The sequence below is a fragment of the Meles meles genome, chromosome X (genome assembly GCF_922984935.1).
Source record: "Meles meles chromosome X, mMelMel3.1 paternal haplotype, whole genome shotgun sequence".
In the NCBI taxonomy this organism is placed as follows: domain Eukaryota; kingdom Metazoa; phylum Chordata; class Mammalia; order Carnivora; family Mustelidae; genus Meles; species Meles meles.
The window spans coordinates 87,431,250-87,447,388 of record NC_060087.1 but is presented as its reverse complement, the minus strand read 5'-3'; the positions used below and the strand labels follow the sequence as shown (position 1 = coordinate 87,447,388).

The window sequence follows — 16,139 nt, the reverse complement described above, 5'->3', positions numbered from 1 at the left end:
TAGAGTTGAGGGTCCATATCTGGGCTCTCCACTCTATTCCACTGGTCTATGTGTCTGTTTTTATGCCAGTACCACACTGTCTTGGTGATCACAGCTTTGTAGTAAAGCTTGAAATCGGGTAACGTGATGCCGCCAGTTTTGTTTTTGTTTTTCAACATTTCCTTAGCAATTCGGGGTCTCTTCTGATTCCATACAAATTTTAGGATTATTTGCTCCAGCTCTTTGAAAAATACTGGTGGAATTTTGATCGGAATGGCATTAAAAGTATAGATTGCTCTAGGCAGTATAGACATTTTAACAATGTTTATTCTTCCAATCCAAGAGCATGGAACAGTCTTCCATCTAACAGACTAATTTTTAATGAGGTCAATAATGCATAGAAAAAAATCACTCATAATTACCTTAAAGTGATATCAAATTGGGGATTTTCGGTGGATACAGACAATGTCAAATTCAGAACCTTTTTTCACTATAAATGTCACTCTCTTGACAATGGCATAAAATCTCCTATATGGACTGAATTTCTCACTTGGCACATATTTGGAGTCACTGGCTAATACTAGATCTGAACAACATATTTATTATACACAGCCAAATGCCAGTTACATCACTTGAATCATTCTGAAATAGATTTCTCTATGTCTGAGTTCACAAAAAAACTGTTTCTTCCTTTAGAACAGTGCTTCCCAAACTTCTTTTTTTCCTTACCAAGGCACATATGAGGTATGATATTTAAAAGTTTCACCCATCCCGTCAGTGATGTCAGTCACTGACATCCCGACAGTGACATCACGTCATCCCATCAGTCACTCCCTAAGATCTATTGCATGAATAAAAGATCAACTGCATGAATCTAAGCCTCTGCTCAGTGTGATATCATCCTTTTCTCTTCTACTGATCTACATGTGAGTTGAGAACCACAGACTTAGATGATATCTACAATAGATATAAATTTAGTCTGATTTATACCTGAAAGAGAGGGCCACCTTACAGGAAAGGATTTCAGGAGCACTGGGAAATTCCACTTGTGCATGAACTACTACAAGGCTTTGTTTAAAAGCAAATAGGCTGTAAACTGAGAAGGCCTCGAAGCAATCACACCCCCGTAGCAATGAGCATATTTAGCATGGAAATCTTGGTTTCTAATGCCATTCTCCATTAAAAGGAATGAGGGCTCCTTGGAGAAATGGCTGGGGCAGGAATAGGACTGGGACAAGAAATATGTAAGATAAGCCTGGAGCATCTTATAGCGCTGAAATATAAATAAATGCTCAAAATACACACACACAATGATGAAGCTATGTCAAAGGGACAGATATGCCAACTGAAAGAACTCTGATGGACAGAAGTAGAAGAATTTGAGCTAGAAAATAAAGTAGCATTGGGTTATTACCTAATGTATAATATAAATATCCATGAGCTCATACTGATTAAATAAATAGGAGTAAAGAGACAAATATCCTATGCAGAAGAATTATAAACAATTTTATGTGGTACTCTGCTCTTGATGAGGTGGATCATAACTCCCCACTCCTTAATTATGGCTGTGAATAACTACTTCCTTCCAAAGAGGAGAGTATGAAAAAAAAGAGGAAAAAAGTAACTTCACTGTTGAGAAAGACAAATACAACCTCAATCCAGGTGATCAATGTCAGTATCAAAAGTGATAAGGCAGGGGCGCCTGGGTGGCTCAGTAGGTTAAAGCCTCTGCCTTCGGCTTAGGTCATGATCTCAGGGTCCTGGGATCGAGCCCCACATTGGGCTCTCTGCTCAGCAGGGAGCCTGCTTCTTCCCTGTTTCTCTGCCTGCCTCTCTGCCTACTCGTGATATCTCTCTCTATCAAATAAATAAAATATTTTTTAAAAATAATAAATAAATAAATAAGTGATAAGGCAAACTGAAACTCTCTATCCTTGATATAAGGAGAATATTTTACATCTGTGGTCTTCCCCCCAAAAAACACATAAACCCTGTCTAACTATGAAACACATATCAGATAAATTGCAACTGAGGGACATTCTGTGAAATATTTGAACAGTACTATTAAAACTCTCAAGGTCATAAGAAATAAGGAAAGTCTGAAAAACTCCAACAGCCAAAAGGAACTTAAGGAGACCTAACAACTAAATGTAATACATTATCCCAAATGGGATCCTAGAATAGCAAAAAGACATTAAGAAAATCTGAGGAACTCTGAATAAGTATGGACTTCCGTTAATAATAATTTACCACTATTACTTCATTAATTGTAACAAGTGATCCATAATCATGTAAGATGTTGATAATAGGGAAATGGGTGCAGGGTATACAGGAACCTACTGTACTATCTTTGCAATAATTCTATAAATCTAAACCTGTTCTAAAATTTGTAAATTTATTTAAAGGCAAGGAGCACTAGGTGTGGTACATAAACAGTGAATTTTGGAACACTGAAAAAAATTAAATTAAGTTAATTTAATTTAAAAAATAAAGGCAAATGAAGGGGTCTTTTATTAAAACACATGTTATAGGGACAAAAAACTGGAAACAAAATACATGCAAATAAATAGGAAAATTATTGACTAAATTGTGGTATCATAGATTATAAAACAACACAGAATATTATATACTTAAAAGGATGAGTTAACTATCAGTTGACTTGGAAAAATTCCTACTATATATTTTTACTAAGAAAAGAAAATGTAGAGAAATGTGTAACTCTTCTTTTATTTTATAAAACAATGAGAAAAAAAAGAATAGAGAGAAGGTATTCAAGGATACACACTGCATTACAATATTGCTCAGAGTAGGAGAATGGGGTTAGAGGAGAGGGGTAGCAAGTCTGGGGATATAAGCAGGGCAGGGAAAATAAGCAATAATTAATTTGATAATTCATTATCAGTATAAAACATTTGTACAGTGAACTGATGCCTTGGAAATAAAATTTTAAATCTGTGAAAATGAAAAAAAATGAATCAGAAGGAGGAAAGAGATCTATTTTAGACTGACAGGATTTAATGAGGGTGGGGGTAGAGAGGAGGAAAGTAGGAAAAGAGTAACTGTACCCTAAAGAATATAATGTCAGTCACTGAAGCTGAATTACCATCGTTTTCTCAATTTGCCAAGAGATACCCAAGTAGGTATCACTAAGGATGTGATGAGAATTTCTGCCAATATCCTGGAGTTTTTGCCCACCATAAACAGAAACTAAACTCACCACTTGCTTCCCCAACACTTCCCACTCGAAACATACAAGTACAAAAGTGATGCTTAGAGCATCAAGAAGATTATTTATACACCACCTTGTTCTCCTGGCCTTTTGATCAATGAGGCCTCACCAGGGGTTTCGAAGTGCTTTTGATGAAAAGGTGGCATAGCTTTGGCATCAAAGTCCACATGAGACAAAAATAGGAAGGATCTGCATTTCCAAGAAGTTAAAATCAAAAAATAGAGTGTAGGTCTCTGGTGTGCAAGATCAGAGACTCCCAAAATGGCAGAATTGAAAAGTGGTTTAAAGGTCATTGGTTTAAAGGTCAATATCTACTTCAATACCTAATGCAGTCTCTGAGATTCTAGATCCTAGATCGTAGCACCAGGGCAGAAGGGGAAGGAAGGACATATTATGGAATCCCTAAGTATAAAACAGATTACTTTTCACAGTAAACTTCTTGCAAGAAAGAATTGTATCTGTGATATCTTCCCTGTAAAGCACCTAGGAACTGAGGATGACCATGTGTTTACAGGGTTGCATGCTGAATATTTAGATACAGTAGACTCAAGCTCATACTGCAAATTATGTGAAAAATTTTAATCGTAGCTCATTTGCTAAGAGATCTCCCAGGAGCATCTGAAGCTATTTCTATCAACAAAAAGAGACCTTGGCCTAAGTGATACTTTAGGCCATTTTCATGGGCAGATATTAAGACCATTGAGCCAACTGACTTTATGAAAAAAAATCATTAATATAAGACCCTAAGATAGGGATGGAGTTGAGGAAAAAATGAATTATAAACTTTTATAAATTATGTGAGCATACATAGTAAACGAAAGTCCCATTTTATGAAAATTTGTTAAGAATTTGCTGTCCAAATTGTACCCAAAACTATAAGATACCTAGGAATAAACCTAACCAAAGAGACTAAGAATCTATACACAGAAAATTATAAAGTACTCATGAAAGAAATTGAGGAAGACACAAAAAAATGGAAAAATGTTCCATGCTCCTGGATTGGAAGAATAAATATTGTGAAAATGTCTATGCTACCTAAAGCAATCTACACATTTAATGCAATCCCTATCAAAATACCATCCATTTTTTTCAAAGAAATGGAACAAATAATCCTAAAATTTATATGGAACCAGAAAAGACCTCGAATAGCCAAAGGAATATTGAAGAACAAAGCCAAAGTTGGTGGCATCACAATTCCGGACTTCAAGCTCTATTACAAAGCTGTCATCATCAAGACAGCATGGTACTGGCACAAAAATAGACACATAGATCAGTGGAACAGAATAGAGAGCCCAGAAATCGACCCTCAACTCTATGGTCAACTAATCTTCGATAAAGCAGGAAAGAATGTCCAATGGAAAAAAGACAGCCTCTTCGATAAATGGTGCTGGGAAAATTGGACAGCCACATGCAGAAAAATGAAATTGGACCACTTCCTTACACCACACACGAAAATAGACTCCAAATGGATGAAGGACCTCAATGTGAGAAAGGAATCCATCAAAATCCTTGAGGAGAATGCAGGCAGCAACCTCTTCGACCTCAGCCGTAGCAACATCTTCCTAGGAACAACGGCAAAGGCAAGGGAAGCAAGGGCGAAAATGAACTATTGGGATTTCATCAAGATCAAAAGCTTTTGCACAGCAAAGGAAACAGTTAACAAAACCAAAAGACAACTGACAGAATGGGAGAAGATATTTGCAAACGACATATCAGATAAAGGGCTAGTATCCAAAATCTATAAGGAACTTAGCAAACTCAACACCCAAAGAACAAACAATCCAATCAAGAAATGGGCAGAGGACATGAACAGACATTTCTGCAAAGAAGACATCCAGATGGCCAACAGACACATGAAAAAGTGCTCCACGTCACTCGGCATCAGGGAAATACAAATCAAAACCACAATGAGATATCACCTCACACCAGTCAGAATGGCTAAAATTAACAAGTCAGGAAATGACAGATGCTGGAGAGGATGTGGAGAAAGGGGAACCCTCCTCCACTGTTGGTGGGAATGCAAGCTGGTGCAACCACTCTGGAAAACAGCATGGAGGTTCCTCAAAATGTTGAAAATAGAACTACCCTATGACCCAGCAATTGCACTACTGGGTATTTACCCTAAAGATACAAACATAGTGATCCGAAGGGGCACGTGTACCCGAATGTTTATAGCAGCAATGTCTACAATAGCCAGACTATGGAAAGAACCTAGATGTCCATCAACAGATGAATGGATAAAGAAGATGTGGTATATATACACAATGGAATACTATGCAGCCATCAAAAGAAATGAAATCTTGCCATTTGCGACGACGTGGATGGAACTAGAGCGTATCATGCTTAGTGAAATAAGTCAATCGGAGAAAGACAACTATCATATGATCTCCCTGATATGAGGACATGGAGAAGCAACATGGGGGGGCAGGGGGATAGGAGAAGAATAAATGAAACAAGATGGGATTGGGAGGGAGACAAACCATAAATGATTCTTAATCTCACAAAACAAACTGGGGGTTGCTGGGGGGAGGTGGGATTGGGAGAGGGGGAGCGGGCTATGGACATTGGGGAGGGGAGGCGAACCATAAGAGACTATGGACTCTGAAAAACAACCTGAGGGTTTTGAAGGGTCAGGGGTGGGAGGATGGGGCAACCTGAGGGTTTTGAAGGGTCAGGGGTGGGAGGTTGGTGGAACAGGTGGTGGGTAATGGGGAGGGCACGTTTTGCATGGAGCACTGGGTGTTGTGCAAAAAGAATGAATACTGTTATGCTGAAAAAATAAATAAAATGGGAAAAAAAAGAATTTGCTGTCCACTTCCAATAAATAATTAGAACTGAATTTACTGAAGCTCTACATGCACTGCAACCTTTCAAGAATATATCCACTGTATAACAGAAGCAACACCTCCACATACTCCAGGCCCGATCAAAAGACTACCAGCTATGGTATTCAGCAATATTTTCATGCAACATTCACTTTAATGTGGCACTCACCTTAAAACACAAGTGTAGAATCCACTGTCTTGTGCCTCAGCTGAGTGAAACCATATTGAATCTTCTTCTTTGCTCATCCTGACCTCTGAAAAGATGATGGGCTCTTCCAAATCACCTTTGTTTTTGTACCACATAAGCCTGAGCCCAGTGCTCTGAGCCATGCTATAGTTGGTACGAATATAACTGTAGAAAAGGGCGCATTTCACTCGTACTGGTTCTCCTGCCAAAGCCATGTATGTCTTGAGATCCACTGACCAGTCAATGCAGCCATCCACTGAAAGAAAACCAGATTGGGCATGAAATGCAGTGAGCATTGTTAATGATAAGAGCAACAATCATTGCCAACATGTACTGAGGACCTACTGTGAGCCAGGATTCATAGAATTTGCATGGCAAGTGCTTTACATAGATTACCTCTACCTCTTTTAATCTTCCCAGTGACTCTTTGAGATGGATCAGCATTCTCCTTAGACCTCCCAGGCAGGATCCTTATTCTAGCTCTGTGCCTCCAGGGAATTTCCAGTTCTCTACAATAACCTTCTGACTGGAATTGATTGGATCCTCCAAGAAGCTCCAGCACGGGTGTTTATGTGCTTGTCCCAGGGCCCCACCACTAGGTTCCAATTCCAGCAGAGCAGCCTGGTAAAAGGATTACTCCTGCCAGTCATATGGCAGTTGCTTCACAGGACTGTGTGAGATTGGACTGTGAGGATGACACTGACATGTAGATTTTAGATGACTCAGATTATTTGGACAGGAACCCCACAAAAGAAAGACTTCCAGGGGACCCTTGTATAACCTACGAGCAGCCTTGAGATTCACTTAATGATTCTTTTTTAATTATTATTAATTTATTTGACACACAGAGAGAGAGAGAGATCACAAGTAGGCAGAGAGGCAGGCAGAGAGGGGGAAGAAGGCTCCCCGCCGAGCAGAGAGCCCTATGTGGGGCTCGATCCCAGGACCCTGAGATCATGACCTGAGCTGAAGGCAGAGGCTTAACCCACTGAGCCACCCAGGTGCCCCTCACTTATGATTCTTATACTACAGACAAAAAAACTGAGACTCAGAGAAGTTCAGTGACTTTGCCCAAGGTCACACTGCTAATAAGTGGTAGAAAACCAGTCTCTGATTCTACAGACTGTGTTCTTAACCCCTACCCTATACTTTGCCTATAATTGTGACAGGGACGACCGTGTTATTTGTCTTTGAGAAAAGTTGGAAGCAGTAGGAACCTAAAGTAGGCACCTAAAGATTATTTGCCATTATCTACATGCCGGTTTTCCATGGTATAACTTATTAATAGCAGATATTTAATCACAGTTCAATTTCTTTCTATACCCCAAGGACTCCCTTGCCATTCAACTGTGTTTACTCATGACAATATATTAACATCAGCTTTAATCAAATAATATTAGGTGGGTAAATCTACCGTTTCAAAATACATATACAGTAAATTCCCTCTTTTTAAATATTTCTTATTTTATCATCTTTAAATGAATTTTGTATTATTCCCTTTTATGGATTGTCTGTGACACTGTTCCCATATATCAACAACAAAAACCTGGGGATAATTTAAAAAGACTCTTTAAGAGTCCAGTTTTTCCCCAAACCCTAAAATTCATGGCAAGTGTTTCTGAATTAGCAGATTTGGCTTAGCAATGTAGCTTCAACCTCTATAATTAGCTACTTAACAGAAAAAAAAAAGTTTGGGGAATGTTTTCTCCATTTGTTTCCTAAATCCCTTTAGTTGCCTCCTTCAAACAATCTGTTGTATAATCTCGCTTTTACATTGTTAACGGGCTGGTTTGGCCCATTAGTGACAGGACATGGTTGGTATTGAAGATAATCAAAATATCTGCTCCTGAGACACAACGATCATACTCAATGACAGCTGAAGACATTTAATTGCCTTTACAATTAGCTTTATTATATAGACCTTGAGAATATACCAAGAATTCATTTCCTTTTAAGTACCATTTCAACAAAATATATTTGATTTAATAGATTCATGGTTCCTTTTCCTCTGTTCTCTTGTTTAGCTAGCAGAGTGGAAGTATTTAGTTACAAGGTAGTCAACAGGCAGAAAATAGATCTGCAGTAATGGAGAAAACAATTTCCAAATGGTATCCTCTTTATTCTTTTCCTTTACAATATAAGGTATTTCAAGAAACCTGAGGGAATCTTCCCCAAAAGTAATCAAAGGATATGCTACCAAGGGTCTGTGAAAGCCCATCTGCCACCAGATATTTTCACACACTGAACTTCCATCAGTAGAAATCCATTCCCATGAGTTGAGGCATTGTAGTATTGGACCACTACTAGATTCCAACATGATGATATGACTTGTTTCTCTTGGGTTTCTATTCCTAGGCAAACAAACCAAGAATGGGGCAAGAGGGGATAGACCACAATATAGTAAACTCATTTCTTTTAGATTTGAGAGTAGTGAAGAAACTAAGAAGGATATACTGCTGTAAGAGACCTGGAAAGTTAGGTAGCTAGGCAGCATGAAGGGACTGAAATAGTGAGGTTAAGAGAGAAGCACTGAAAGGTATGAGAGAGCCACAAAAAGGAAGAGGAGAAAGGTCACATACAATTCAATTAGCCAAGATCATTGTAGGAATCAAAGGTCGTGCCACCAGAAGTCACCAGTGCAAGTCACATTTCTATCATGAAAAGGAGCTGGCAATAATATGCCACACTTTCAGGGCCCCTCACATGTTGATACTCTATAAATAATTGGCAAATAGAGATCTGTGGTGCAGTTGACAAAGGTGCAGACTATGGCCAGGTTGGTGACATAGTGGAATTGAGTAACCTACAGAGGAAGCCAGCCTGCCAAGCTTGATCTCATCAGCACAGGCCTATAATCCAGAGTGATCCAGCCCCATTCTGTTTACAACACCAGTCACATCTGTTTAAGTTGGCCCCCAAAGAACTCCTAAGAAAAGTGGTTTCTGGGGGCACCTGGGTGGCTCAGTGGGTTGGGCCTCTGCCTTCGGCTCAGGTCATGATCCCAGCGTCATGGGATCAAGCCCCATATCGGGCTCCCTGCGTGGCAGAGAGCCTGCTTCTCCCTCTCTCACTCCCCTTGCTTGTATTCCCTCTCTCGCTGTGTTTCTCTTTGTCAAATAAATAAATAAAATCTTAAAAAAAAAAAAGAAAGAAAAGTGGTTTCTGGACAGACCAGCTTCTCCCGCAGGTGATTTGAGAACTGGGTTTCACTGACTAGCCATAAGTGTAAATAGAGGCCCTACAAGAAGAAAACCACTTTCCCCCCCCAAAACAGTGAAATTCTATTGGATTGAAGCTTGCTACAGCATAAGCTCATCAAATTGTAAGTGAATGCTGCCTGTTCTGTGCTTCACAAAAACTCAATATGGTTATAAATATACTTGTCATTCCATTAGAAAATACCTCCTATTTCTAAATTACCCATTTTGTGTTCACTCCTAAGTCTTATGAATCACAATTCAAGTATTAAAAAAAAAACTGTATTTCTTTAGATTCTCATCTCTACTCCCTTGATTTACATTTCTGTAAAGTTCACGAAGTTATTACTCTCAGTTTAGCCTTGTTGGCAGAAATGCTTTAATATCTGAGCTATCCAAAACAATTATAATGGAGCAAAAAAGCCCCTTCTTCAGTGATCAAAAACCTCCCAAAAAACAAGAGCCCAGGACCTGACGGATTCCCTGGGGAATTCTACCAAACTTTCAAAGAAGAAATAACACCAATTCTCCTGAAGCTGTTCCAAAAAATTGAAGCAGAAGGAAAACTTCCAGACTCTTTTTATGAAGCCAGCATCCTGGAATGGAAACCCATGTCCGCCTCCCAGCTCAGTGAGGAGTCTGCTTCTCTGCCTCTCTGCCCCATGCTCGTGCATGTAAGTGCATGTATGTGCTCTCTCTCTCTCTCTCTCTCAAATAAAAATAAATCTTTTAAAAATCTCCGTTTTAATCATTTTCATTCCAATCTGCCAAACAGGTGTGTTCTTGGGGAGTCTGACATGAAGATTCAAATAGAAACAACAACAACAACAAAAGAACTGTATGAGCACATAAGGGGACATACCAGTATCCATGCAATTTGTTTTGCCAAGAGGAGATTCCTAGGGGTAAACTAAAATACAATCCCATGGGACGTGCCCTGGGTGACAAAAGAAAATCTATTTAACCTCTTTATAGACAAGCCTTGGATTTCTCCTCAAAACAACCAGGAGAGGAAAACCTGCTACACCAACCTGCTGTGAAAACAAAGCTCTGAGAAAAGTTCATAAATCCCTAAAAAGAGGATAAGACTTTGTCATCGATAATAATTATATTATTTTAGAAAAAAATATTGCATACAGTAAAATTACACTCTATTGGCTATATACATTACAATTTTTATTGGGGGGTAGGATATATAGCTGTGTTTAGAATTGCCAATTCAGGATTTCTACCCCAAATTAGGACTCTGTTTAGGTAAAATGGCTAATTAGCACAGCGGAAAATATGCAAGCTCCAGATATCTTGATGATATTCATTACAATTAAGTCCTCTGCCTCAGATATACACCTGGGATTAGTTTATTATGTGTTTGTGATTAATAAATTCATTTGTTAGCCAGCTGTTTTCTTTTAACTATGTCTGCTATATCCCTTTCATGTTTACAGCCAGCTCTCCTATTTGTAATTAACAGGACAATTGTTAGGGGCAATTCATCAAATAACCACTAGAGGGGGAGCTGCCCAAGTTTTTTGCGAGGCACTCACATTCCCCACCTAACCTCTGAAACTAAAAAAATTGCTATCTGCCAACCACTGGTTGCTGGGGAGGGATCACAGCACAACTAGGGGATGCACCACAGTGTGTGACAGAAGGAGCCAAAAGTTGAGCATGCAGCTGAGTTCTTGCTCAAACTGGGTAATCAGGTTACACACACAGCAGGTGGATGACCCAAAACAGAAAGGTCTAACAGCAGCTACTGGCATTCATTGAGCCTTTGGTACAGAATAGCTGGGGTGCTGTGATAGATGCTTTGCATATTTTTTTTCTCATTTTATTATCCTGTTAACTCTGGGAGGTAGGGCCTCTTATTCCCATTTTACTGAGGGAAAAAAAAAAAAAACAAAAAACCTCAGAGTTTAAATAACTTGCTTAAGGTTACCCAAATTGTGGTAGTAGAATGTGGATCCCAACACAGGTGAGTTGGACTCCAGAACTTACGTTCTTCATCGTTGTGGGTTCTATACATTGCCTCCTATACTCCTCATCTAGCTCATGAGCTATTAAAATACTAAGGTTTGCTTGATGCTATCCAAATTGTCATATGTATTCCAAAGAACATTCATCTGTCCAGTAGAGCAGACCTTTCCAGCTGAATGATAATCTATCCCCAAATAATAACAATTGTGGCAATAATAGCCATCAAATAATGTTTGCCAATTATTTATCTATGAATTACACACAGTACTTACAGAGTAATGAATTCTTAATAATTTGTATACTTGATTTAACTTCTGAAGAGTAGATCTAAGACTTGGATCAATTTTATCTGACCCATATTGACATATTTAAAATCAAATATCTAGGAATGATCACCCAATTCCTAAAATCATAACCTAGGAATAGAATTGTGTGTTTATCTTAGCATCTGTATTTATGTACTATAATTATTGAACACAATGTTATTCTTATTCTTAATATTTTAATGTGGGAGTTAAATGCTTTCTCTTTCTTTCTCAGTTCTCCCCCAAACACAGAACTAATGACAAGCTTCTTTGCATTTATACCCATCATGGTGAACACTATCTGCCTCAGTTAGGCAACCCCAGACATAAGAAGTCAAACCCTCTGAGAAGTTAATGGCCTGTGCCCTTACTGCTGGACCCATGGCTCCTTACTTCCAGCCTAGAAATATGGACAGAGTTGTTTCATTATTTTTTGAATAAAATTCTGTCAGTAGAAAAAAAATTTTTTTAATTTCATCTGTGCATCAGTATCCATAAACATAGAAAATATCTGCCACCCCAGCTCTATAAATACAATGAGTGATTATCGCTTCAGGTTTTAAAAAGCATTTCTACACTTTTTATGAATTGGATTATACGCTTTCCTTTCAACTTTACCCCCTACCATTTGTCAATGGGAAATTTCTGCCTAAATGAAGTCTTTCATCTCATTTCAACCTAGTTATTATGCTTAATAATGCGCTGGCAGCCATCTTCATTTCCCTTTCATTACAGGATCTGTGCTATGCTTTGTCAAGATCATTCCTTACATCTTTACCCGACAAATGAGCCTCAATTATGTTCTGGAGGTGAAGCGGCATGAAACATTACAACCAACTCTTCAACTCCTGATTACCTGAGGCCTGATGAGAGCTTCCTTGGGAATTAGTCACTAGTCAGGAGCCCTTCTCAGATGCACTGATGTAATGAGCCTGTGGGAGACAGTATATCTGCACTGTCCGCCAACCCCACTAGCAGGTTTTCTGTTGCCCCCTCAAATCCAGAATGCTTGGCAGTGAATTTATCTTCCACGCCAAATCTGCTCCGCCTCCTAAGTCTGCAGTCATTCAAATCAAAATCGTTTGAAATCATCCCTGAATCTTGCCTTTTCCTTCCCACTGACTTCCCCCTGCTCCTCCCAAAAAGACATTAAAGTTTGTCATTTCTGAAAAGTTACTTAAATTCTTCCCCTCCTCTCCATCTTCACAGATGTGAAAGTCCAGGTCCTTCTCCTATCTTGTTTGGACTATTGTAATTTCCTTCTAAATGATTTTCTGACTTTCACATTCCAATCTGTTCTTTAAATTGCTACTAAGTGATCTTTCTGAAACATATACATGTCCTTTCACTGCTCAAAACCTACAATGGCTCCCAGGATGCACATCCCTAAGCCTAGCTCCACTGGCTCACTCTAGACTGCCTGTTGTTTCTACCCCTCCCCATAGTTCTGCACATATCCTATACTTCAGTCAGTACTCACCTTCCCCGCCATTCACTTTCCTCTGCCTTTGCCTTTCAGGTTTCTTCCTCTAGAATACCCTTTGCCTCTGTGCCTATCTACTAAGATCCTACTAATCCTCCAAGATCCAGCTTCAAACACCACTTGTATGAAACTACTCATTGTCCCATGTGAATTCTTTCCCCTGTAGTGTTCTCACCACATGCTTGTCTACACATCTCCCCGGTTAGACGGGCATCTCATTTACTTTGTATTTCTGGGAAAAGGTCCAAAGAATTGTACATAGTAGGCACTCATTAAATCTTTATGGCATGAAATCATGTGGGTTTTTCTTTCCCCAAACAAATTTACTAATAATTGAAAGTTGTTTGAATTTATCAAAGACCTTAAGATTCCTTCTGCTGGGGACACCTGGGTGGCTCTGTTGGTTAAGCATCTGTCTTCTGCTCGGGTCATGATCCCAGGTTCCTGGGATTGAGTCCCATATCAGGCTTCCTACTCAGTGAAGAGTCTGCTTCTCCTTCTCCCTCTGCCCCTTCCCCCAGCTTGTGTGCACGCTCTCTCTCTCTCTTTCTCTCACTCTCACTCTGTTCTTGCCCTCTCTAAAATAAATAAATAAAATCTTTTTTTTATTATGTTAGTCACCATACAGTGTATCACTAGTTTTTGAGTAAAATCTTAGGAAAAAAAAAGATTCCTCCTGGTACTTCCCACCACAGAAAACAGTGATGTATCCAAACTCTGATAGGAATGTCAAGAGATAGACCCCAATGTACAAAATGTGTTCACAAGAACAAATGCTTGCCACATTTCCATTAGCCTGTATCACTAGAAACAGAATAACAAAATAAACTATGCCACATTCCTGCTCCAGAGCCCATAATCCCCTGGCAAGTCAGCTAAAATCGCCAACTCTACCACCCAGGCTCTTCCAAATTAGGCCCTACCTATCAAAATGCCTTACTCTTGACAGGCTGACCTTCGTCCTCCCAGTCCTACCCTAGCCCTCCTTGTCAGGAAACAGTTATGCTGTGGTTCCTTACCCACAAAGCTCTCCCCTGTCTACACCCTCATGCCATTTCTTCCACCTTCCACACCTCCCAAACCAAATTTTAGTCATGCCCTGAGCTTAGCTTACCTAGGTATCAAGGTGGAAGTGGCATCCCAGTTTTCCTGCAATATTGATTGACACATAAGCCAAGGTCAGAGACCCCTCATGGTTTTTTTTTTTTCCTTTTTCATATCATTGCTCCTTGAGTACCTCCTGGATCAGACACTTAGTAGGTCTTACTGAATGTAGTTTTATATATTCTCATTCCATGGCAACTTGCACAATTAAGTGCAAATAGAATAAGTTGCTTTGGTTAATTAATTTTCACATTAGCTGGAGGTTAACCTTTAGATTGTTGAAAGTCTTTTCTAAAATGTCCAAATTCACTTTTCTACTTTAGTAAGTAAAGGAACATGATGACACTAAAATCTTTCTAGATTGACTGAGGATTTGTCAGGCCCTCTGTGTCGTCACCCTAGACCCCAATGCCAAGACAATGTAAGAAAAGGCCATAACAGCATGAAAAAAGCATAGAGTTAGCTAGAGATCAGAAACTCTGGGCTCTCGTTCCGCCTCTGCCTCTTTAAAAAGATACATGACATCTGAGAAAGTCAGTTTCTACTCTGAGAAGAAATGGAGGCATTACACTAAACAAGCTTAACCCAGCACCAATAAAACAGATTATCTGATGGTTGATGAAGACTTTGGTCAAGAAGACAAACTGCATATGTGCTAAATTGGAAAATCTCCCCTGGCAATCTTCTTTTTCTTTTTTTTTTCTTAATTTCAAAATTACAGAGAACCAAAAAAATAATAATATTACAAATCCTATGATTTTACCATCCAAATTTAATAATGTTAACTTTTTTTTCCAATTTGCTTTCAGTAGCTTTGTCTTATTAAAGAATTAAAGCATTGCAGATATAGCTAATGTCCCCTTTAGCCACCATACACAGCCCCATCCTTACCTCAAACCCCTGTCTGGATATAAACACTATTCCCTTCAACATTTAGATTCTTGCACACATTAATAGGTAAACTGAAGAAAAATTACTGTGGTAACTGAAAGTTTGCTTTACAATGGGGAGTATAGGTGGGAATAAAAGCCAGAGAACTGAAGGCTCTTGTGATGTGGGTTCCAGTCAGCTGAGGTCTCACAGAGTATGAAACAGAGGTGTGCACATACCCTGTAGAAACACACACTGCCCCTCTCATACACAGCCTTAGTGCAGGCAACCCTCAGAGTCTACAAGCATTTTCCGCCCAAAGTTAGTTGTTTCCATGCCATGCACTGCCACACAAATTGCAGGATGAGACCTCTGATACTGTTGAAGTTGTCGAAGATAGATGCTCTGTCATGGGAAGAGCTCTGTCATGGGCAGAGACACAATTGTTGCTCATCAAATAGCGAGGTCCTAAAAGTTACAAGCAGAGCCCACATCTTCAATTCTACGCTTGGCTGCCCCTACTGCAAATCAAATTCTGTGTCAACTAGGATACACAGACTCCAAAGTTAAGTGCCGATTAGGACTTACTCGTCTTCTTTAGCTAACTTATTTCCTCCTCCATGTGCAAGCTTAGCACATCACTGGGCTACCACAAACCCCTCCTCATGCTGAACTAACTAAATAATGGAAACCCTCTGCTGCCTCTGACTGTCGGGGGCTATAAGAATTAAATACATCAGTGCACTTCAAGTGCTTACTTCAAGGCTTAGAACAGTGCCTGGCACACAGACAATATTCAGCAAGTATTTTCTATTACTACTTTGACTACTGCTACTATTCGATTAACTATATATCTAGTTTACTAATTCTTCTACCATACTTCCCAAGTGTTTACATATAACAATGCACATTATTTCAACAAAAAGTATCTTTTATTAGTTAGGTCATTGAATTTTTTTTCAAATTTGGAGCAGAGATAAGTC

At 39.2% G+C, this 16,139-nt stretch overlaps 1 protein-coding gene across 1 annotated transcript in view; it reads right to left on the bottom strand.

Moving 5' to 3' along the window:
- The window catches only part of IL1RAPL2 (interleukin 1 receptor accessory protein like 2), a 706,648-nt gene that overhangs the window by 677,854 nt on the left and 12,655 nt on the right, over positions 1-16,139 (bottom strand). The window contains exon 6 of the mRNA XM_045994802.1: positions 6,203-6,476. Within this exon, the coding sequence (XP_045850758.1) occupies positions 6,203-6,476 (274 nt within the window). The remainder of the gene's footprint in view (positions 1-6,202; positions 6,477-16,139) is intronic.